At 39.5% G+C, this 25,500-nt stretch overlaps 1 protein-coding gene across 3 annotated transcripts in view; it reads left to right on the plus strand.

Annotated features, from left to right (window-relative positions):
• The first annotated feature begins 20,080 nt into the window (after nucleotides 1–20,080).
• TENM1 (teneurin transmembrane protein 1) overlaps nucleotides 20,081–25,500 on the plus strand; it is a 596,609-nt gene continuing 591,189 nt past the window's right edge. For all 3 annotated transcript variants that reach the window (XM_060088152.1, XM_060088154.1, XM_060088153.1), the window contains exon 1: nucleotides 20,081–20,297. In XM_060088152.1, the coding sequence (XP_059944135.1) occupies nucleotides 20,081–20,297 (217 nt within the window). The remainder of the gene's footprint in view (nucleotides 20,298–25,500) is intronic.

A 25,500-nucleotide genomic window follows, 5' to 3' on the forward strand; every position in this document is an offset into this window, starting at 1 on the left:
CCCAATATGCCCAATTGTTATGACATCAATATAAAATTATTAATGAGGCATTTAAAATGGTTTTTATTATATTCTTTGAAATACTAAGCAAAAAGGCTATAAATCCCTAATGTGTAGCATTTTTATAAAGTCCTGCTGTTAAAAGATCAGTGATTTGGGCTAGATTTCTGGCTGTGGCCTAGTAAGGATCTACAAAACCACTTCCTAAAAAACAGCTATAAACTATGAAGCTCTACAGGTTGACAAAAACAACCATTTAAGCACCCTGGAAATCAACCAAAATCCTCCAACAATCCAAAAGTCACCCATACTTGAGTAAACTATTGGACTTTAAGTAACAGTAGTGGGACTCTGTGGTTTTTTGGCCTGGGAATACTCGTGCTCTACACACACCCCTCCCCCCTTCTTTACACACACACACACACACACACACACACGCACGCACGCACGCACACACACAGACTGGTAGGTGCCCATGGTGGGACAGGCAGTAAGAATTGTAGCTGCACTGCCATGGTTGACAGTGGTTCACTTAATGTGGAGAGGTGCACGATGCCCACGTCCAGTGATATTGCTGGTATAAGTGATAATCTCAGTGGAAGTTGACCAGTGGGGCGGGCCAACCGTTCTGCTAATCTGAGATTGTGGTAAGCGTATTCCTGTCTGAGACTGTGCACATGTGCAGTAGGCAATGGAGACTTGAGAGAGCCTCAAGCCAGCTCTATTCATCAACCCTGAGGCAGTGCACAGAGGAGACGTGAAGAGGCCCAGTGGAAAATGAAAGCTTTGGCAAACTTAAAAATGTCATGAGGGCTTCCCTGGTGGTGCAGTGGTTGAGAGTCCACCTGCCGATGCAGGAGACACGGGTTCGTGCCCCGGTCTGGGAAGATCCCACATGCCGTGGAGTGGCTGGGCCCGTGAGCCATGGCCACTGAGACTGTGTGTCCGGAGCCTGTGCTCCGCAACGGGAGAGGCCACAACAGTGAGAGGCCCGTGTACTGCAAAAAAAAAAAAAAAAAAAAAAAAAGTGATGAACTTTGAATGTGCTCCCTTTTCCACACACAGATCCATTGGCAGAAGATAGAACCCTTATAGGTTCGAGGTGGTTGAGGACAACCTCTTTGCAATTATTGACTGATCACAAAGCTACAGGGACACAGAGTTCACCCTTAGGAAACCAAGCTTAAAAAAGAATATAGAGGGTGCCGTACGCGGATGCATACGCATGCGTTAAAGCATCGGGTCGCCAATTGGAGGCCGTGACTCACGGGGCGGCGTGCGGCCGTGGGCGAGGGCGTGGCCGACGGGGCGCGCGCCGCGCTACGATGCCTCTGGTTGGCCGGTGCGAATCACGTGGTTCTGGGTCGCAGGAGGCGTGCGCCGGTGCGACGTCAGCGGAGACCACTAAGCTCACCTGACCTGTGTACTGCGGCCCGGCCGCAGCTGAGTCCTCCGAGGGCCCGGGTCGGGCGGTTTGATGAGTACCTTTGCGGCCGCCATGGACAACTCCGGGAAGGAAGCGGAGGCGATGGCGCTGCTGGCCGAGGCGGAGCGCAAAGTGAAGAACTCACAGTCCTTCTTCTCGGGCTTATTTGGGTTAAGAACCGCGCCGAGGGGTCCGGCCGGGACCTAGACTGAGAGGACAGAGGAGTCATAGATTGGGGTGGCGATAGAGACGAAGGGCTCGAGCCTAGAGGACGTGGGGGGGGGGGCGGGATTACGTGACATGGTCTAAGGCAGCAGAGGTGACACCGGCCGAGGGCCAGGGTGCCCGGGTTGTGGCATTGGCAGAATAGTTTGAGGAGAGTCTGTCCAAGATGGTAGAAGGGCCCTGGGCTGAGGACACCCAGGCCGAGGCGACACCATCTGGAGGCAGGAAGGGGACCCAGGCTGAAGGTGGGCCAAGGGGCTGGAGGAGAACCTGGGCCCGAGGGAGTATGGTCTCAGGCTTTGAAGGGGACCTGGCCTGCGGAGACTGAGGGAGCCTGGGAGGGCAACCAGGTCAAGAAGCCTTTTGGAGCTCTAGGAGAACCTATTTGAAGGATCCCAGACGGCCGTCTTGGGTCCCTGGGACTGAGGACCCCTGCCCGTGGGCTTCACTTTTCCAAGCCCTGGGGCGGTGGATTTGTGTGAACGCAGGCTCAGGACTCAGGGCTAAGGTGATCCTGGGAGTGATGAGCCCAAGTCTGAGATGTGTGAGGTGTCTGGGATGGATATGGCCTTGGTCACGGGTGAGTAGTGTAAGGGGACCTGACACCCTGAGTTCTGAGCAGAGGAATCCCTGGGGTGATGGAGTTACAGCTTCTGAAGAAGCCTGGACTGGGAGGCTGGAGACTAAGGTGGGATGAGGCTTGATTTGGGAACTGGAGGGATAAAAGGGAGAGATGAGTGAGATGAGAAAACCAAAAGGGGCCGAAGGCCTGCTGTGTGATCCTTGAGTAAGGATTGGGTGGGCATTGTGAGTAGGATGAGAGTGGCGTGCCCAGGATACCGCTGAAGGGGTCTGGGAGACAGAACCAACACCTGCAGTGTGGCAGGCATTTCACATAAAGTTCATGTCGGCTCGTAAAAGTCGTTTGGCTGGCCATCCTTTGAGGAATTTTAGTGGCTTAGGAGTATCAAAAGCCCTGGTTTGAAGTGGTCTCTGCCATTTCATGACCTTGGGTAAGCTGTTTAATTTCCCTGTTACAGGGGGGCTTAGTGAAATCTGTCTCAGGTGTTTGTTACTAGTATTGAATAAGAATGCAAGTAAAGTGCTTAGAATTGAGCCTGGGATGTGGTTATCACTCTGAGAGTGCTAGCTACCATCAGTGTGACTTCCAGGAAGGAAACAGGTGTGGAGCCTGTACGGGGCTGGTGGGGATCAAGGTAGGGGTCTGATGGGAGAAGTGGGGATGGGGGGTCAGAGCAGGGAGAAACAGTGTGATGAGAGAGGAGCTGAAAGAGGTTGGGAATGGAACTCCGGGCCGTGGGGACTTAATAGGGTGAGGGGAGGGGGCTTGAGGCCCCGGGTGGAGGGAGAAGAAGGCCGCGGAGGACTGAGGAGGGTTGTGTTGCTCATCGGCCTGGGAGGAGAGCTGCAGCGGGCCGGGTGAGCTTGTAGTGAGCTAGGGGGAACCGTGAGGAGGGGGCCGCCTGGAGCCTGGCAGCAGAGACAGGCAGAGGTTGGGGAGGGCTGTGAGGCAGGGAGAGTCGTCCAGAAGGCTGGGGAAGGGGCTTGCGGGGAGGACCAGGGATTGGGAGAGATGGTGTTAGGAGGTTGGTAAGAAATGAAGTAGGGGAGGGTTCTTTCCAGGAAAGGAGATGGGAGCCGCTCGTTGTTATTTGAGGGTGGATTATGTTTAGTGAAAGAACTTGAGTAACCTGGCTGAGAATTGCCTGGTGTGGAGAAACATCCGGGGCTGATGGCCTGTATTGATTAGGTGAGAAATGTTTTATTTTGGAGGCTAAGAGTGGGGAGAGGGTATATGTGTGTCTGCTTCCTTCACAAGGGGAGAAATTCAAGTGCAGTGTTCTGGGGTGGGGCTAAGAGCTCAGTTTTCGGTAATGGTTTTCCTGGGTGGCTTTTGGTGTCTGGTCCCTTTGGACTGGGGGTTAGTGTACTGTTGGGCCGTGCTTGGAGGGAGCAGCTGAGTGAGACCCTGAAACACCTGCCACCTGGTTGGGAAGAAGATGAACGCTTGCTGAAACACTAGTAAAGCAGAATTGTCAAATGTGACTAAGGGCTGGATTCTGTCGATAAATAAGAAAAAAAAAAAAAAAAAGGATATAACAAAAATGCTGACCAGAGAAACCAGCCATACATCATCAGATGACATATTTCACAGATTTAGCCCAGGCGGGTTAGTAAATATATTTAAAAATCAGCAACAGTTACCTTCAGGGGAAAAGTCAGAATCCAGAATTGTTATATTTCCAAAATGTCCAGTTTTCAACACAAAATTATGAAATATGCAAAGAAAAAAATCAGTCAATATAAACTGTCTCTTAATATCTCCAGATGTTGTAATTAACAGACAAGACTTCAAAGTAGCTATTATAAATATGTTCAAAGAAGAAAAAGAAACCATGGATAAAGACAATGGAAATTGTGAGAAAAATGAACAAACTAGTGATTTTCAACAAAGAAGTAGAAATATAAAAAGAACCAAATGGAAATAATTGAAATAAAAAATTCACTAGAGGGACTCAACAGCAGATTCAAGATGACAGAAGAAACAGTTAACTTGAAGATTGATCTATAGAAATTATTTAATCTGAAGAACAGAGAGAAAAAAAATCAAAGAAAAATGAACAGAGCCTCAGGGACATGTGGGGCAACATTAAGAATACAAAAAAAAAAAAAAAAAAACCACACAAAAAAACCCCAACATATACATAGTATGAATCCCAGAAGGAAGTGGAAAAAGAAAGGGGTGGCAGAACATGCTTAATAAAAATATTTGCAGATTTAACACAACATACAAAAAAGATTATGTTCAGAAATAAAAAGGACATGAAAGACTGATAAATGCTCCAACATGGATGAACAAGAGCATTATGAAAGCATTGTGAAAGTAGCCAGATGCAAAAAGACCACATATTGTGTGATTCCATTTATAGAAAATGTCCAGAATAGGCAAATCAATAGACAGAAAGTGTATTAGTAGTTGCCAGGTGCTGGGGGGGAGGTTGAATTGGAAGTGACTGCTTGATGGATTTAGGGATTATTTTTAGGATGATGAAAATGTTTAAAAACTGGATGGTGGTGATGGTTTCACAACTCTATAAATGAACTCTATAAATGTTATATAAATTATATATCTAAATAAAGCAGTTTAAAAAAGAAATAGTAAACCAACAACAGAAACAAAACAAAAAGATCAGTAACAATTGACTCCCTGAATATTATTTTTTCAAAACAATAGATAACCTAGGATTGCTACATTTACAGTTGGAAAAGTCATTAATTAATAATCATAACTGTATAAATTGTTTTGCAGTTTACATGGGGCTTTCATATATTTCATATATTTTATTGGAGTCATCTGCCAGCACTCTGGGGGAGGAAGGTCGTTTAGCCTTTATTATGCAAAAAGGAGAAGAGGTTAGCTGATTTATCCAATGCCATACAGTAAGTGACACAAGATGGGCCCAAACTCAGACTTTCTGACTCCAAGTTCAGTGCCCTTTCTGCTATATTATATCAACCCCACTCTCTGTGGTAGCAACCCAATTGCAGTTACATTGTACTACTCCCTGTAGGTAAATATGGAAACTTAGATATTAGAAGAGGGAATCACAAAGGTGAAAATTACAACTCAATGTGTGCTGTGTTCTTACTGGGCATTTGTTGGTAGGGAGGCTGAGGAAGTCTAGTAAACTTCCGGCTTGTGGCCTGGAATGGTGCAGAAATCTGTATCAAACTGATCACACGTTGACCCAGCAACACCAAGCCTGTTCTAGGCCTCTTTCCTCTGGGTGTCTAGTAAAGGCAAAATGCGGTAGGCAGGAGAAATTGTGTTGGAGATTTATACCCAATAGCGTTTGCAGAACAGCCATGTTTTTATAGGTTTACTGGTATCACTCATGGCATTGTAGGACCCTTCCACTTAGATCTGAATTCCTCCTTTCCTGGGCATCTTTATGCCATCCTTGTCCATGAAGCTTATTCTCTTTGTTACATATGCAATACCTTTCAGATGCTTTGTAGGATCTAGAAGCCACTTAGTCTCCTTCTAAGCTGCTAAGCTGCAAACTAAAATCTTGCCTGAGTTTCCCACTCTGGTTCCAGCAGCTTCCTCTGAATCTTATTTCGAAGAATCTGTGACCCTCATAGCAAAGAGATTTAAGAGTACAGGCTATGGAGCTGGACATTTTGGATTTGAATTCTAGCTTCACTAGCTGTGTGATCTTGGTGAAATTACTTTACCTTTCAGTGCTTCTGTTTCTTTATCTGTCAATGAGGAAAACATATCTCATTATGAAAATTTTGAGGATTAAATGCAATCATGGATGCATATTGCTTAAAAAAGTTCCTGGATCTTCTTTTTAGTCATTTTACTTCTGATAATAATAATAAGGAGGAGGAGGGGGAGGAGAAGAAGGAAGAAGAAGAAGGAGAAGAAGAAGAGGAAGAATCATTATTTAAGCAAGCTGAAAACTTGAACTTACACTACAGGCTTTCCTCTGGTACTTGCTTTTTACAACTTTCAATCATATTATTTTCATGTGCTAGCCATACCAGCCCTGTGAGGCTCATAGGATTAATGATATTAGGTATTTCCCCCGCTTTACAGAAAAGAAAATAGTGGTACACTACTTTGTCATAAAGCTGGGTCTGGAACACACATTTTAAGATTCTCTCATAGGGCTCTTTCTAATACAGTCTGCTGTCTTTAACATAGTTAGCATTTGCCCAAAGGAGCAAAATACTTGGTGCAAAACTCAGCAATCATTATCAACCCCTGTATCCACCTCTACAATTAAGTCACTAAAGGGTCTACATCTTTGTAGCATATGTTATGCTAATTTGATTAGCTTCTTTTCCACCTAATATTTAACATAATTGAAATTGAAGTTCAAGCAGTAAGTAGTGAAAATGTTTCTGCTCCCAATTGTTTTACATGAAACTTGAGAGGGTTACTGATAAAGTGCGAATTTCACTGAACTAATGTAGAAGATGGGTGGCAACAGAAAGTTATGATTAATATTTGCTATTTGCAAACTATGGAAGAAAGTGATATCTCTGGTTGTTCAATGTCATATTTAAAGCCTATTACTTTTCAAGATGCTGTATTAAATTTGATGCTACATTTTGGATAAGTGTGTTAATGCTAAAATTACTATGAAATTTACACCACCCCAGTGGATTTCATTGTAAGAAAAATGAATCGACTGTGATTGTTTATTTGGGGAAATAAGCAGCTATTGTTCTTCTCCAAAGAGTGAAAAGACTTTTATACATTGAGTTACCTTCAGTTTTTTTGAAGTGTTCCCCATATTAAGTGTTTAGCTGATTTACATAATCTGCCACAAAGGATATTGAGAAGTTATAAGAGAAAGATAATTTGAAATTACTTCATTCAGGTAGTTGCTGGAGTTCCAAAACAGGGATGGTGTGATGCAGATAGATGTCACTGCAACTCAGAGATGTATTATTATTTTCAAATTACTAAGGTATAGAGATGTGCTAGGTATTTGTACACAGTTTTTAAAAAATCCCTGCCTCAACAAATTTGAAATATGAACCAGAGATTCTAGGCCCTCATTTTGGCATGTGGTAAGCTGTTGCCATTTATCTAATGGGATATTATGAAATACTCAATAAATCTTTAAAATTATGATATATATTGTTCCAGTTCCCAAGAACTTTGACCAAACGCCTGTGTGTATGTGTCTGTGTGTCTGTGTCTGTGTGTGAGTTTTGGAGTCCAAATTCCCTAAGCAGCAATGGGGAATACAAAATTAGAGTGTCTAAAATAATTGGTCTAGAATTCTAGATGTTTTCCTTTTAAAGTCATTTTCCAGATTAGAGTGTTTTGTGGAGTCTGGCAACAACACCAACTTAGCCATTCACTAATTCTTCTCTCTCCCTGCTTGTCTCATGTGATCTAGCATCCATATCCATAAAAGTGTTTAGAGTTTTTCTCCAAAAATAATGAGAAAAAATAGACACAAGAAGCCAGAGGAAAACAGAGCATCTACAGAAAGAGATGTGAGATTAATCATCACTATTTCGTTGTGGAATTAAATGACTTCCATTTTTCTTTTTCAAAATGGCCTAAAGAGCCTGCCGAGGCACTGGGAGGAAATCCACTGCAGCTGTTCTCACAACTGAGTCAAATCAGTTTTAGAGGAATATTTTTCCAGGAGGGACATTTCATGCTTCCATTGTAAGACTTTAAAAGCACTAATAGAACAATTAGGTTAAACAAACTCATGTGAACCAATGCGGTAAACAGAATTTCATTTCAACTCTTGAGTATTATCTCTTTGATATAATAGGATATCTATGTACCACAAAAGCAGTCTACTTCTTTTTTTTTTTTTTTTTTTGCTTTATAACAAATTTAATCAGTTATACATATACATATGTTTCCATATCCCCTCCCTTTTGCGTCTCCCTCCCACCCTCCCTATCCCACCCCTCCAGGCGGTCACAAAGCACCGAGCTGATCTCCCTTTGCTATGCGGCTGCTTCCCACTAGCTATCTACCTTACGTTTGGTAGTGTATATATGTCCATGCCGCTCTTTCACTTTGTCACAGCTTACCCTTCCCCCTCCCCATATCCTCAAGTCCATTCTCTACTAGGTCTGTGTCTTTATTCCTGTCTTACCCCTATGTTCTTCATGACATTTTTTTTCTTAAATTCCACATATATGTGTTAGCATACAGTATTTGTCTTTCTTTTTCTGACTTACTTCACTCTGTATGACAGACTCTAGGTCTATCCACCTCATTACAAATAGCTCAATTTCATTTCTTTTTATGGCTGAGTAATATTCCATTGTATATATGTGCCACATCTTCTTTATCCATTCATCCGATGATGGACACTTAGGTTGTTTCCATCTCCGGGCTATTGTAAATAGGGCTGCTATGAACATTTTGGTACATGTCTCTTTTTGAATTATGGTTTTCTCAGGGTATATGCCTAGTAGTGGGATTGCTGGGTCATATGGTAGTTCTATTTGTAGTTTTTTAAGGAACCTCCATACCGTTCTCCATAGCGGCTGTACCAATTCACATTCCCACCAGCAGTGCAAGAGTGTTCCCTTTTTTCCACACCCTCTCCAGCATTTATTGTTTCCAGATTTTTTGATGATGGCCATTCTGACTGGTGTGAGATGATATCTCATTGTAGTTTTGATTTGCATTTCTCTAATGAGTAAAGATGTTGAGCATCCTTTCATGTGTTTGGTGGCAGTCTGTATATCTTCTGTGGAGAAATGTCTATTTAGGTCTTCTGCCCATTTTTGGATTGGGTTGTTTGTTTTTTTGTTATTGAGCTGCATGAGCTGCTTATAAATTGTGGAGATTAATCCTTTGTCAGTTGCTTCATTTGCAAATATTTTCTCCCATTCTGAGGGTTGTCTTTTGGTCTTGTTTATGGTTTCCTTTGCTGTGCAAAAGCCTTTAAGTTTCATTAGGTCCCATGTGTTTATTTTTGTCTTTATTTCCATTTCTCTAGGAGGTGGGTCAAAAAGGATCTTGCTGTGATTTATGTCATAGAGTGTTCTGCCTATGTTTTCCTCTAAGAGTTTGATAGTGTCTGGCCTTACATTTAGGTCTTTAATCCATTTTGAGCTTATTTTTGTGTATGGTGTTAGGGAGTGATCTAATCTCATACTTTTACATGTCCCTATCCAGTTTTCCCAGCACCACTTATTGAAGAGACTGTCCTTTCTCCACTGTACATTCCTGCCTCCTTTATCAAAGATAAGGTGACCATATGTCCGTGCGTTTAACTTTGGGCTTTCTATCCTGTTCCATTGATCTATCTTTCTGTTTTTGTGCCAGTACCATACTGTCTTGATTACTGTAGCTTTGTAGTATAGTCTGAAGTCAGGGAGCCTGATTCCTCCAGCTCCATTTTTCGTTCTCAAGATTGCTTTGGCTATTCGGGGTCTTTTGTGCTTCCATACAAATTTTGAAATTTTTTTGTTCTAGTTCTGTGAAAAATGCCAGTGGTAGTTTGATAGGGATTGCATTGAATCTGTAGATTGCTTTGGGTAGTAGAGTCATTTTCACAATGTTGATTCTTCCAATCCAAGAACATGGTACATCTCTCCATCTATTTGTATCATCTTTAATTTCTTTCATCAGTGTCTTATAATTTTCTGCATACAGGTCTTTTGTCTCCTTAGGTAGGTTTATTCCTAGATATTTTATTCTTTTTGTTGCAATGGTAAATGGGAGTGTTTCCTTGATTTCACTTTCAGATTTTTCATCATTAGTATATAGGAATGCCAGAGATTTCTGTGCATTAATTTTGTATCCTGCAACTTTACCAAATTCATTGATTAGCTCTAGTAGTTTTCTGGTAGCATCTTTAGGATTCTCTATGTATAGTATCATGTCATCTGCAAACAGTGACAGCTTTACTTCTTCTTTTCCAGTTTGGATTCCTTTTATTTCCTTTTCTTCTCTGATTGCTGTGGCTAAAACTTCCAAAACTAGGTTGAATAAGAGTGGTGAGAGTGGGCAACCTTGTCTTGTTCCTGATCTTAGTGGAAATGGTTTCAGTTTTTCACCATTGAGGACAATGCTGGCTGTGGGTTTGTCATATGTGGCCGTTATTATGTTGAGGAAAGTTCCCTCTATGCCTACTTTCTGCAGGGTTTTTATCATAAATGGGTGTTGAATTTTGTCGAAAGCTTTCTCTGCATCTATTGAGATGATCATATGGTTTTTCTCCTTCAATTTGTTAATATGGTGTATCACGTTGATTGATTTGCGTATATTGAAGAATCCTTGCATTCCTGGAATAAACCCCACTTGATCACGGTGTATGATCCTTTTAATGTGCTGTTGGATTCTGTTTGCTAGTATTTTGTTTAGGATTTTTGCATCTATGTTCATCAGTGATATTGGCCTGTAGTTTTCTTTCTTTGTGACATCCTTGTCTGGTTTTGGTATCAAGGTGATGGTGGCCTCGTAGAATGAGTTTGGGAGTGCTCCTCCCTCTGCTATATTTTGGAAGAGTTTCAGAAGGATAGGTGTTAGCTCTTCTCTAAATGCTTGATAGAATTCGCCTGTGAAGCCATCTGGTCCTGGGCTTTTGTTTGATGGAAGATTTTTTATCACAGTTTCAATTTCAGTGCTTGTGATTGGTCTTTTCATATGTTCTGTTTCTTCCTGGTTCAGTCTTGGCAGGTTGTGCATTTCTAAGAATTTGTCCATTTTTTCCAGGTTGTCCATTTTATTGGCATAGAGTTGCTTATAGTAATCTCTCATGATCTTTTGTATTTCTGCAGTGTCAGTTGTTACTTCTCCTTTTTCATTTCTAATTCTATTGATTTGAGTCTTCTCCCTTTTTTTCTTGATGAGTCTGGCTAATGGTTTATCAATTTTGTTGATCTTCTCAAAGAACCAGCTTTTAGTTTTATTGATCTTTGCTATCGTTTCCTTCATTTCTTTTTCATTTATTTCTGATCTGATTTTTATGATTTCTTTCCTTCTGCTAACTTTGGGATGTTTTTGTTCTTCTTGCTCTAATTGCTTTAGGTGCAAGGTTAGGTTGTTTATTCGAGATGTTTCCTGTTTCTTCAGGTGGGATTGTATTGCTATAAACTTCCCTCTTAGAACTGCTTTTGCTGCATCCCATAGGTTTTGGGTCGTCGTGTCTCCATTGTCATTTGTTTCTAGGTATTTTTAAATTTCCTCTTTGATTTGTTCAGTGATCACTTCGTTATTAAGTAGTGTATTGTTTAGCCTCCATGTGTTTGTATTTTTTACAGCTCTTTTCCTGTAATTGATATCTAGTCTCATAGCATTGTGGTCAGAAAAGATACTTGATACAATTTCAATTTTCTTAAATTTACCAAGGCTTGATTTGTGACCCAAGATATGATCTATCCTGGAGAATGTTCCATGAGCACTTGAGAAAAATGTGTATTCTGTTGTTTTTGGATGGAATGTCCTATAAATATCAATTAAGTCCATCTTGTTTAATGTATCATTTAAAGCTTGTGTTTCCTTATTTATTTTCATTTTGGATGATCTGTCCATTGGTGAAAGTGGGGTGTAAAAGTCCCCTACTATGATTGTGTTACTGTCGATTTCTCCTTTTATGGCTGTTAGTATTTGCCTTATGTATTGAGGTGCTCCTATGTTTGGTGCATAAATATTTACAATTGTTATATCTTCTTCTTGGATCGATCCCTTGATCATTAGGTAGTGTCCTTCTTTGTCTCTTCTAGTAGTCTTTATTTTAAAGTCTATTTTGTCTGATATGAGAATTGCTACTCCAGCTTTCTTTTGGTTTCCATTTGCATGGAATATCTTTTTCCATCCCCTTACTTTCAGTCTGTATGTGTCTCTAGGTCTGAAGTGGGTCTCTTGTAGACAGCATATATATGGGTCTTGTTTTTGTATCCATTCAGCCAATCTGTATCTTTTGGTGGGAGCATTTAGTCCATTTACATTTAAGGTAATTATCGATAAGTATGTTCCTATTCCCATTTTCTTAATTGTTTTGGGTTCGTTATTGTAGGTCTTTTACTTCTGTTGTGTTTCTTGCCTAGAGAAGTTCCTTTAGCATTTGTTGTAAAGCTGGTTTGGTGGTGCTGAACTCTCTCAGCTTTTGCTTGTCTGTAAACGTTTTAATTTCTCCGTCAAATCTGAATGAGATCCTTGCTGGGTAGAGTAATCTTGGTTGCAGGTTTCTCTCCTTCATCACTTTAATTATGTCCTGCCACTCCCTTCTGGCTTGTAGAGTTTCTGCTGAGAGATCAGCTGTTATCCTGATGGGGATTCCCTTGTGTGTTATTTGTTGTTTTTGCCTTGCTGCTTTTAATATGATTTCTTTGTGTTTAATTTTTGACAGTTTGATTAATATGTGTCTTGGCGTATTTCTCCTTGGATTTATTCTGTATGGGACTCTCTGTGCCTCCTGGATTTGATTAACTATTTCCTTTCCCATATTAGGGAAGTTTTCAACTATAATCTCTTCAAATATTTTCTCAGTCCCTTTCTTTTTCTCTTCTTCTTCTGGAACCCCTATAATTCGAATGTTGGTGCGTTTAATGTTGTCCCAGAGGTCTCTGAGACTGTCCTCTGTTCTTTTCATTCTTTTTTCTTTATTTTGCTCTGCAGCAGTTATTTTCACTATTTTATCTTCCACCTCACTTATCCGTTCTTCTGCCTCAGTTATTCTGCTATTGATCCCATCTAGAGTATTTTTTATTTCATGTATTGTGTTTTTAATTGATGCTTGATTCATCTTTAGTTCTTCTAGGTCCTTGTTAACTGTTTCTTGCATTTTGTCTATTCTATTTCCAAGATTTTGGATCTGGGAAATAGAATCTTGGATCATCTTTACCATCATTATTCTGAATTCTTTTTCAGGTAGACTGCCTAGTACCTCTTCATTTGTTAGATCTGGTGGGTTTTTATCTTGCTCCTTCTCCTGCTGTGTGTTTTTCTGTCTTCTCATTTTGCTTATGTTACTGTGTTTGGGGTCTCCTTTTTGCAGGCTGCAGGTTCGTAGTTCCCGTTGTTTTTGGTGTCTGTCCCCAGTGGCTAAGGTTGGTTTAGTGGGTTGTGTAGGCTTCCTGGTGGAGGGGACTAGTGCCTGTGTTCTGGTGGATGGGGCTGGATCTTGTCTTTCTGGTGGGCAGGTCCACGTCTGGTGGTGTGTTTTGGGGTGTCTGCGGACTTTTTATGATTTTAGGCCACCTCTCTGTTAATGGGTGGCGTTGTGTTCCTGTCTTGCTAGTTGTTTGGCATAGGCTGTCCAGCACTGTAGCTTGCTGGTCGTTGAGTGAAGCTGGGTGCTGGTGTTGAGATGGAGATCTCTGGAAGATTTTTGCCGTTTGATATTATGTGGAGCTGGGAGGTCTCTTGTGGACCAGTGTCCTGAAGTTCGCTCTCCCACCTCAGAGGCACAGCACTGACTCCTGGCTCCTCAATTTGGGATGATGTGTTGTCTATTCATGTATTTCACAGACGCAGGGTACATCAAGTTGATTGTGGAGCTTTAATCTGCTGCTTCTGAGGCTGCTGGGAGAGGTTTCCCTTTCTCTTCTTTGTTCTCACAGCTCCTGGGTCTCAGCTTTGGATTTGGCCCCGCTTCTGCGTGTAGGTCGCTGGAGGGCGTCTGTTCTTCACTCAGACAGGACAGGGTTAAAGGAGCAGCCGCTTTGGGGCCATAAATAGTTCACAAAAGAGGATAAAGAACTATCAAACACATGCAGAGGAAATATTCAACATCACTAATAATCAAGGAAATGCAAAGTAAAAGTGAAGATACCTTTAATTTACTTATTTCAAGTAGACATTAAAAATTAATACTCAAATTTGACAAGGGTACAGCAAAAGGAGAGTGTTCCCATACATTGCTAATAGCAGGGTAAATCATTATAATCCTCCAAACCTTTTGACTCATTAATTCAACTTCTTGGAGTCTACCCTAAGGAAATAATAAAAAATATCAAAGATGTTCATGTTATTTTTATTTGACTCCAGTTAGAATACTTGTAAATAGAAAGGGAAGAATATAAATACCCAATAATAGGGGAATGGGTGTGTAAATTACGGTACATCCACACTACACTGCTATTAAAAATGATGGTTACACAAATTCTACAGAAACATGCAAAAAACATCTACTGTGAAGGAAACAACATGAAAAAAAAAATGTGTATATTATGACTGTAAAGAAATGGGCCAGAATGACAGCAGTCACTCTTACAGGCTGGTAGGATTATGGGGGAGATTCCTCCCTCAATTTTGCAAAGATGCAAGTGATCATGTTACTTTTAAAGCTTCCCCCCGCCCCCCAACAGTTCACTACTTAAATGTTTCTTAAGAAAAACAGACAGGTGAGAGAAGAATCAGCCAAGAATTCACATTTACTTCCTAAGTCCAATGTCTTCTGAGTCAGTCAATCTGCATTAAAATAAAAGGTCCTTATTAAGGGAAATTATTGTAATAATTCCAAAGAGTATGATTCCCCTTTTGCTAGCTGTTCTCCAGGTACTTGGTGGCCTCATTTGGTCTTGTCTGGTGTGCTATGAAGGCCTGTTTTCCTTGGGCAATATGCTCTGTACCCTTTAATTTTTTTTTCTAGGGTGGAGTGAGCCTTTTTGGTGAAAGCCCCAACAGTTGCTATGAGTAGGACAAGTCTGTTTTCCGATTTGAGAGGGCAGCCATATATGATAAAGAACAAGATATGGAAAGAAAGTAACAGGAATAGAGGAAGAGGAAGAGAGGTTATCCTCAATGCATAGATGTATACACAGACCCACGGATTCAAAAGCAGTATTTTACTTAAACTACCCTATAATAGATTGGAATGAATATGAAGGGTTGGGAAAAGGGAGGGGAAAGAAAGGAAGGCAAGCTGATAGGAGGAGGAGTGATAAATAATGTAAACTTGGCTTTGAATATACCCACCATTTTGGGGGGCAATCAATTTAAGCTTCCCTTCAATTTCATATACAATCATGGGATTTTAGAGCTGGAAGAGCTCTTTGAGATAATCTAATCTCCTTTTATATTTAGGTAAACTAGAGGCCCCGAGAGAGGGAAGATGATGTACCTTAGGCCAGTATTCCAGATATTCTTCTGAAAGACAAAGTGGAATAGTGATCAAGAGTGTGGCCTTTGGAGACAGATTGTATGAATTGAAATCTCAGCTCTCCTGCTTACTAGCTGTGTGACCTTGGGCAAGTCACCTAACTGTTCTGTTCCTTGGTTTTCTTTATAAAATTGGTATAAAAGTAGTACCTACCTCATAGGGTGCTATAAGAATGAAAAGAGGTAATATATGAAAAGCATTTACAACAGTGTCTGGTAGACCTGATACCTGGTAACTGCTGTGAGTTAGCTGCTGCTGGGGCAGCTGCTGCTTTTGTTGTGATAATCCTGCCATTCCAAGGCCAGTGATTTCCCCATACTAAATTGTCTCTCCATAGCCTTATGTGACTAAAGAAATAAACACAAAACCTCCTTGGGTGTCCTCTGAAGTCACCTTGGAGTTTATCTTGTTAGCAAGTAGAAAGTGGAAAACATGAGGGTAAACCACAGGTGGTGACATTTGAATTTATACTATGTGATCTATCTGAATGGATCTTCTGCAGTAGCAAAGATAATTGACTTCTTTGTTTTTTACTCTGTTACATTAGCAGCATGCGTTTACCTACACAATTGCTTTTTTAAAAAAGTTTATCATTATCAAAATAATAGAGAAATTAAAAATTATTTTGATGTGAATTGCATTATATGTACCTTTGGTTTTTCTACGAGTTGATAATGTCATCATCGTGTCTAAATGACATTGGCTTGTCAGTGGACCTCCAGGCACTGAATGAAAAAGTCAATTAAGCAGATATGAACCTATTCTTTACCTTAGAGTATTTAGAACAGCATCTTTTCAGAATTATTGTGTTTTCAAACTTTGTTACATTTAAAATATTAATCTCTTTCTTAATGTTTTACCACTTTTATTTTCAAAAGGTGAACTAGTTTTGAGTAACGTCAAGCTCTGTCTCTCAAGACCTTGGTAAATCTCACAGTTGTATACTTTCACAGCTCTAGGCACACGATTATGTATGCCTCCGTATCATGTGTCTAAAGAGAGCTGGAGTATATCTTCTGCCATCTCTGTCCACTGACGTAGATTTTAACATAAGAAATTGTGGTTGAGGGCCAGGGAACAGGGAAAGATTATTTTCTCTTGGTTTTTACCAATTTGTGGTGTAAGAGTGTTTCCAAGGGACACTCAATGATTATAGCTGTGAATAGCTGTGATTAGAACTTCAAGAATGGTTCAGAATGGCTATAGGAATCTCTCTCTCTCTCTCTCTCTTCTCATCTCATTTTCATGTTGCAAGTACACATACTGAGGGAAAGAAGAATGTCTAGATTTCCATACATAAAAATACAGGTGATTTTAGCATGATAAATCATAGTAACTAAAGCACAACGTTAGGCATTAGAAGTGAGATGTTTTTCATTTTTAAATTTAACTTGTCAGGTTCGAGTGGTGTAAATTTATAACCAGCTGAGGCTTAAGAGGGAGCATTATTTTGGCCATACCTCTGCTGTGTTAATCCCAAGCAGAGTGAACCAAAGATTTTACTGAAAGAGCAAGTGAGAGATCGGAAGTGTGCTTTAGAAAATAAAATAAGATCTATTTATCTCCTTATGATAACATTTTATCAAGCATGTTACTGTTATTTTTAATTATAAGGTCCTTGATTGATATTTTTGCATTATCAATGGCCTTATGTGGAAAATAACTCTCCACCCCTGCTCAGTAAACTTTCAGTCTTTAGTGAACAAAGAACTGTATGTGTTGGTTACAATGAAGTGAAGTGAATTTTATTGATGCCTCCTTTTCTGGGTGAAAGTCCAATCTTCAGCTGCAACAATGCATGTCGGGAAGTCTGCTATTGGTACATTTCTCACTTTGCACTGTTTGTAGCTAAGTCAAGGTCTAAAATCCAGGCAACTGTTTACTTTCTGAAGAATATGCTATGGGAACCTAAGAAGAAAGAGATTAAAATTGGCTTTAGGGGCTCAATGGAATTTCATTGGTTGTGGTGATGGTGTTAGTGATGAACAAATAAGCAGTCCTTTCCCAATATCTTCATCTTTGGTGCTCAAACGTTACTTTGTCTTTTTTTTTTTTTTTTGAGTCATTTCATTCTGCTTTGTAGTAGAGTTGTTTACTTATCACTTATATTACATAACAACTGTGAGTTCCTTGGGGGCAGAGACTATGGCCTATTCATTTCTATATTCTCTCTGGCCCCTCTTGTGAGTCTTGGCAATGGTTTATTCATTTCATTTAACAGGTATTGATCAAAGGTCTACTATATGCAAGGCACTGTGCTCATTTTGGGGATATAGGAATGAATAGAACAGATAAAAATATCTATCTTCATAGAGGTTGCATTTTAGAGGGGAGAGACAGGTGGCAGACAATAAAGAAAATATACAGTATATCATTTAGTGACAAGTGCTATGAAAGACAGGAAGGAGGATGAGAAATGATACTTTTCAGCGGTTCACAATGAGAGATTGCAAAGGCCCTGAGGTGGAATCGTGCCTGGTATTTTTGGAAACAGCAAGAAGGCTAATACATCTAGAGTGCATGAGATGGGGGAAATATCAGAGGATGAGTTTGGAGATGTTAGGGGAGGGAGAGGTGGGCATTGTAGGGGTCCACCTAGGTCATTGTAAGGACTTCAGCTTTTATCTTAAAGGAAATAGGGTGCCATTGCTACTTGGTCATTGTAAGAATTTCAGCTTTTATTTTAAAGGAAATAGGGTGCCATTGCTACTTTTGAGCCAAGAAGAGACATGATACGACTTAGATTTACCAGCTTCATTCTGGCTGGAGTGTGGGGAACGTGCTATAAGGGACTGATGGTGTAGCAGCGGATCAATTAGGAGGCTATTGCAATAACCCTGGTGTGGTAGTGGGGAAGTGGAGAGACGTTGTTGGATTCTGGATATATTTCAAAGGTAACACCTACAGGATGAACTGATGGATTGCATGTGGGATGTGAAAGACAGGAATCAAGGATGACTTCAAGTAGTGTGGCCTGAGCAAACAGAAGAATGAAGTTGCCATTTGCCAAGGTGGAGAAGGCTATGAAAGGAGCAGTTTTGGGAAGGGAAGCAGTTTTGAACATAGTAAGTTTGAGATGCCTTTTAGATATCCAAGTAGAGACACTGAGTAAGCAGTTGGATATTCAAGTCTATGGCTCAGGGGAGGGACCTATGCTGGAGCTACAGATTGGGGGACTGTGAGTATATAGTCAGTATGTGAAGCCATGAGATGGCATGAGCTTAGATTATTGTTGAATCATCAGTATATATTCATTTATAATACTTTATCTGCTTTCTCTCCAAGGATGCTCAACTCTGCTGTCAATTCAACCAAGCTAGGTGTCTCCGTGGGCCACTTAATGGAATTTGTAGATTCAGGAGTTAAATAGTTTTTACTATGTATGTGCCTATAGTAGTGCTAAGTGGTATGGGGGACATAAAGAGGAATAAGACTCAGAGTCTGCCTTCAAGGACCTGGTTAGGGAACTAAGGCTTCAACTGGTGAAACTTTGCTCATACTACGAAGCATTATGTACCACTGAATGCATATCAGCCAATCGATAAGCTTTATTGAGTGATTTCAGTGTTCTTTTTTCTGTACATGCAATAGAAATTCCAAAAAGTGAGATACTGTACATGATAAAGGAGCCACTATCTAGATGCCTGAAGATTTCTTTGACAATGCATATGGTGAAGAGCTGAAGAAAAATAAGGGAGTCATTTTCACTGCAAAATAAAATCATGGCATTATTTGGTTTCAAGCTAGGTTTCTTTAACATAGTATGAAAGGACCAAGTTGCAGAGTTGCAACAGTGGATGAAAATGATGATAAAATAATGCAGAGAATGAAAATAAGGACATTTTGACAGGACTTTAAACTTTTCAGAAGACTTTGACATCTCAGGTGGCGTTTGATCTTCTCAAACCACTCTGGGCTAAGTAAGGTGGATAATGCCTCTATGGGTCTTAAGAGCCTTAGTGGCTCCTAGCTCAGCATTCTGTGGGGAAGGGGGGTTCTTTCCGTGATTTATCATGAAGTGTTAAATCTCTGTTTCTAAACCCAATTTAGATCCTGCTGTTCCTACACCAGTATACTCACCAGAAGTGTTGTTTATATCCTCTCGGTACTATGAAGAACAAAAATTTACCACCACCTAACTCATTAAAAATGCTCTGCAAGCCTGAGGTGCAGAAGCCACAGTATGAACACAGAGAGCTCAGTCCCCCTTAAGGACACTTTATTTCATGAGCCTCTCTAACTCAGAATCATTCTCTTCCTCAGAGCCCCTTTCTTAAATGCAATATTAAACCAGAGGCAAGTATGTGTTTTTTTCTGAATGTAGTTCTCTTACCAGTTTTCATTTCAGATGTAGGATGTGCTGGGTTAATATTTGTACTTCTGGCCACTTTCAAGTCTTATCATGTTTTTTTAATCTGACCACAGACTTTAACATTAAAATCATGCACACACCATAGAACAACGCTGTCCTTTATTTGCCTTCCAATACAAATATTTTTGAAGGCTCTTTCACCTTGAGTATTTTCTAATACTGCTACCTCCAGCTTAATCCTAACTGCTTGACAAGGTATGCGTGTAACACAGTGTTATTATTGCCTCCGGCTAGCTTCATGTCATCTAGTTTGTCTTTTGCTCCCCTCCTTTGATAGTATTATCAGGACCAATTGTGCATCGGCCAGATGCATTTTCTCACAAAAGGACAAATCTAAGACTTGTGTTTTTCCCTCTTTCTTTCAGGACTGCTTACATTAAAGGAGTTCCTTTTTTTCATGAAACTGAGCTTGCTTAATCAGAGATGGAGCAAACAGACTGCAAACCCTATCAGCCTCTGTCAAAAGTCAAGCATGAAATGGACCTAGCTTATACTAGTTCTTCCGATGAGAGTGAAGATGGAAGAAAACCAAGGCAGTCATACAACTCCAGAGAAACTCTGCATGAGTATAACCAAGAGCTGAGGATGAATTACAATAGCCAGAGTAGGAAGAGGAAGGAAGTAGAGAAATCTACTCAAGGTATGTTTTTACTGGATTTTTATAGCTAATATTATTTCTCATTAGGGAATGTTTGTATACATAAACATAAGTTTCAAAAACAAATTTGCTGATGTTAACTGGTTAATAATTCGCGCTACTTACATATGCTTAGTGAATCTGTTTCATATGCCAATCCAGCTGAGGTTGTCCAATTGTGCATGAATTTGGATGCAACAATCCTCTTATCAGAGCATTCAAAATTTGTCTAATCCTACAAATAGCCATTTACAGACTGAAGGATAAATAATTTATAGTAAGATGAAAAGTAAACAGCTAAGTGCCTTTCAAGCCATTGCCTATATGGGACAAAAGTCTCAAATAAATATTTGGCATCTAAAAGAGCTTTAAAAAGGTTAGTGGGGACTACCAAGCAAAGGTCGAGAAAGTTTGTCCACAGAATGCTGAAACCTTGTGCAACACAGTCCTAAGGGAAGGTAAGAATTGGTTGGACCCCTTCCTACCACAGCCATAATGTGGGGCATATCCTTTGGACAGCCTTGGTTTTTCAATTATGGATTGACAAGACAGTTTCTAATAAATAGAAAAGAGGTAGATAGAAATATTATTTCCTTATTTCTTTTCAATTGATAGATACACGGTATTAGACTATTTTAACTACACAGGGAAAAAAAGATACTGACATTGGCACAGGTTACTTTTTTAAAAAAAGAATAAGTCTGTGTTGAGATTTTTAAAAAAATTAATTTGATTATCTAGATCAGTGGTTCTCAAAGCATGGACCCTGGACCAGCAGGAACAGCATCACCCACAGACTTGTTAGAAAGGCAAATTCTCAGGGACCACAACAAATCATGTAAAGTGTGGTTATTACAAATGAAAATTGCTGTATTCTAATTAGCATTGGAACCTTATGTTAGAAAAACTTTAAATGGAGCCACAGATTTAAGATATTCATACCAACATTTAGATATACACTAAATGTCTATATTAACTATGTTACTCGTTTTTTAGCTCTTAACATACTTGCTAAAGGTCTTATATCTGTCTTTTCAAGTAATTCATTTTAATCTTCCCTATTTATTCAGCTAAAGACTGAAACTTTGTTATGAGTAATTTTATTCTTCTGCGTAACTGGAAATTGGAAAATGTCTTCTTATGGGAATTTTTTTGGGGGTGTTCTATTATGCTTTAAGAAATGTGTAGTTACCATTAAAATATTTCTCTATTAAGTTTGTCTTTACAGAATATGAACTTACAATTGTGACTAGTGGCTTATGGAATTGGAGTGTAGAGTGCTTGACCTAATAATGTTGTGAATTTAAATAAGAACGTATTTCTGGTGACAGTTTATTCTAAAAGTATAAGCAATTTTATATTAAGTCAATATAAAGAGCTAGCCAGCCTCGGATTTTGTCTCTTTGCATTGTGATCAAAATGAATTTTGAGACGAGAGAAGTTTGTCTTTAAAGATGTCATCCTCATTTCCTTTTAATAACCTATTATTACTCAATAAGCTTATTTTTTAACATCTTTATTGGAGTATAATTGCTTTACAGTGTTGTGTTAGTTGCTGCTGTATAACACAGTGAATCAGCTATATGTATACATATATCCCCATTTCTCCTCCCTCTTGTGTCTCACTCCCACACTCCCTATCCCACCCCTGTAGCTGGTCACAAAGCACCGAGCTGATCTCCCTGTGCTATGCGGCTGCTTCCCACTAGCTATCTATTTTACATTGGGTAGTGTATATATGTCCATGACACTCTCTCACTTCGTCCCAGCTTACCCTTCCCCATTCCCGTGTCCTCAAGTCCATTCTCTACATCTGCATCTTTATTCCTGTCCTGCCCCTAGGTTCTTCAGAACCATTTTTTTTTAGATCCATATATATGTGTTAGCATACGGTATTTGTTTTTCTCTTTCTGACTTACTTCACTCTGAATGATAGACTCTAGGTCCATCCACCTCACTACAAATAACTCAATTTCGTTTCCTTTTATGGCTGAGTAATATTCCATTGTATATATGTGCCACATCTTCTTTATCCATTCATCTGTCGATGGACACTTAGGTTGCTGCCATGACCTGGCTATTGTAAATAGGGCTGCAATGAACATTGTGATACATGACTCTTTTTGAATTATGGTTTTCTCAGGGTATATGCCCAGTAGTGCGATTGCTGGGTCATATGGTAGTTCTATTTTTAGTTTTTTAAGGAACCTCCACACTGTTCTCCATAGTGGCTGTATCAATTTACATTCCCACCAACAGTGCAAGAGCCCTTTTCTCCACACCCCGACCAGCATTTATTGTTTGTACATTTTTTGATGACGGCCATTCTGACCGGTGTGAGGTGATGCCTCATTGTAGTTTTGATTTGCATTTCTCTAATGATGAATGATGTTGAGCATCCTTTCATGTGTCTGTTGGCGATCTGTATATCTTCTTTGGAGAAATGTGTATTTAGGTCTTTTGCCCATTTTTGGATTGGGTTGTTTGTTTTTTTGATATTGAACTGCATGAGCTGCTTGTAAATTTTGGAGATTAATCCTTTGCCAGTTGATTCATTTGCAAATATTTCCTCCCATTCTGAGGGTTGTCTTTTTGTCTTGTTTATGGTTTCCTCTGCTGTGTAAAAGCTTTTAAGTTTCATTAGGTCCCATTTGTTTATTTATGTTATTATGTCCATTTCTCTAAGAGGTGGGTCAAAAAGGATCTTGCTGTGATTTATGTCATAGAGTGTTCTGCTTATGTTTTCCTCTAAGAGTTTGATAGTGTCTGGCCTTACATTTAGGTCTTTAATCCATTTTGAGTTTATTTTTGTGTATGGTGTTAGGGAGTGTTCTAATTTCATTCTTTTACATGTAGCTGTCCAGTTTTTCCCAGCACCACATATTGAAGAGGCTGTCTTGTCTACATTGTATTTTCTTGCCTCCTTTATCAAAGATAAGGTGACCATAAGTGCATGGGTTTATCTCTGGGCTTTCTATCCTGTTCCATTGATCTATTTTTCTGTTTTTGTGCCAGTACCATACTGTCTTGATTACTGTAGCTTTGTAGTATAGTCTGAAGTCAGGGAGCCTGATTCCTCCAGCTCCATTTTTCGTTCTCAAGATTGCTTTGGCTATTCGGGGTCTTTTGTGTTTCCATACAAATGGTGAAAATTTTTTTTTAGTTCTGTGGAAAATGCCACTGGTAGTTTGATAGGGATTGCATTGAATCTGTAGATTGCTTTGGGTACTATAGTCATTTTCACAATGTTGATTCTTTCAATCCAAGAACATGGTATATCTCTCCATCTGTTTCTATCATCTTTAATTTCTTTCATCAGTGTCTTATAGTTTTCTGCATACAGGTCTTTTGTCTCCTTAGGTAGGTTTATTCCTAGATATTTTATTCTTTTTGTTGCAGTGGAAAATGGGAGTGTTTCCTTAATTTCTCTTTCAGATTTTTCATCATCAGTGTATAGGAATGCAAGTGATTTCTGTGCATTAATTTTGTATCTTGCGACTTTACCAAATTCCTTATTTAGCTCTAGTAGTTTTCTGGTGGCAGCTTTAGGATTCTCTATGTATAGTATCTTTTATCTGCAAACAGTGACAGTTTTACTTCTTCTTTTCTGATTTGGATTCCTTTTATTTCTTTTTCTTCTCTGATTGCTGTGGCTAAAACTTCCAAAACTATGTTGAATAAAAGTGGTGAGAGTGGGCAACCTTGTCTTGTTCCTGATCTTAGAGTAAATGGTTTCAGTTTTTCACCACTGAGAACGATATTGGCTGTGGGTTTGTCATATATGGCCTTTATTATGTTGAGGTGTGTTCCCTATATGCCTACTTTCTGGAGGGTTTTTATCATATTTGGGAGTTGAAATTTGTTGAAAGCTTTTTCTGCATCTATTGGGATTAGTATATGGTTTTTATTCTTCAGTATGTTAATATGGTGTATCACTTTTATTGATTTGCGTATATTGAGGAATCCTTGCATTCCTGGGATAAACCTCACTTGATCATGGTATATGATCTTTTTAATGTGCTGTTGGATTCTGTTTGCTAGTATTTTGTTGAGGAATTTTTTTTTTTATCAGTACACGGGCCCCTCACTGTTGTGGCCTCTCCCGTTGTGGAGCACAGGCTCCTTGTTGAGGATTTTTGCATCTATGTTCATCAGTGATATTTGCCTCTAGTTTTCTTTTTCGGTGACATCTTTGTCTGGTTTTGGTATCATGGTGTTGGTGGCCTCATAGAATGAGTTTGGGAGTATTCCTCCCTCTGCTATATTTTGGAAGAGTTTGAGAAGGATGGGTGTTAGCTCTTCTCTCAATGTTTGATAAAATTCGCCTGTGAAGCCACCTGGTCCTGGGCTTTTGTTTGTTGGAAGGTTTTTCATCACAGTTTCAATTTCAGTGCTTGTGATTGGTCCGTTTATATTTTCTATTTCTTCTTGGTCCAGTCTTGGAAGGCTGTACTTTTCTAAGAATTTGTCCATTTCTTCCAGGTTGTCCATTATATTGGCATATAGTTACTTGTACTAATCCCTCATGATCCTTTTATTTCTGCAGTGTCAGTTGTTACTTCTCCTTTTTCATTTCTAATTCTATTGATTTGAGTCTTCTCCCTTTTTTTCTTGATGAGTCTGGCTAGTGGTTTATTGTATTCTCAAAGAAACAGCTTTTGGTTTTATTGATCATTGCTATTGTTTCCTTCATTTCTTTTTCATTTATTTCTGATCTGATCTTTATGATTTCTTTCCTTCTGCGAACATTGGGGGATTTTTGTTCTTCTTTCTCTAATTGCTGTAGGTGTAAGGTTAGGTTGTTTATTTGAGATTTTCTTGTTTCTTGAGGTAGGATTGTATTGCCATAAACTTCCCTCATAGAACTGCTTTTGCTGCATCCCATAGGTTTTGGGTCATTGTGTTTTCATTGTCATTTGTTTCTAGGTATTTTTTGATTTCTTCAGTGATCTTTTGGTTATTTAACAGCATATTGTTTAGCCTCCATGTGTTTTTATTTTTTACAGTTTTTTTCCTGTAATTGACATCTAGTCTCATGACCTTGTGGTTGGAAAAGATACTTGATATGATTTCCACGTTTTTAAATTTACCAAGGCTTGATTTGTGACCCAAGATATGATCTATCCTGGAGAATATTCCATGAGCATTTGAGAAGAAAGTGTATTCTGTTGTTTGTGGATGGAATATCCTATAAATCTCAGTTACC

This window comes from Mesoplodon densirostris, chromosome X (genome assembly GCF_025265405.1).
Source record: "Mesoplodon densirostris isolate mMesDen1 chromosome X, mMesDen1 primary haplotype, whole genome shotgun sequence".
Classification (NCBI taxonomy): domain Eukaryota; kingdom Metazoa; phylum Chordata; class Mammalia; order Artiodactyla; family Ziphiidae; genus Mesoplodon; species Mesoplodon densirostris.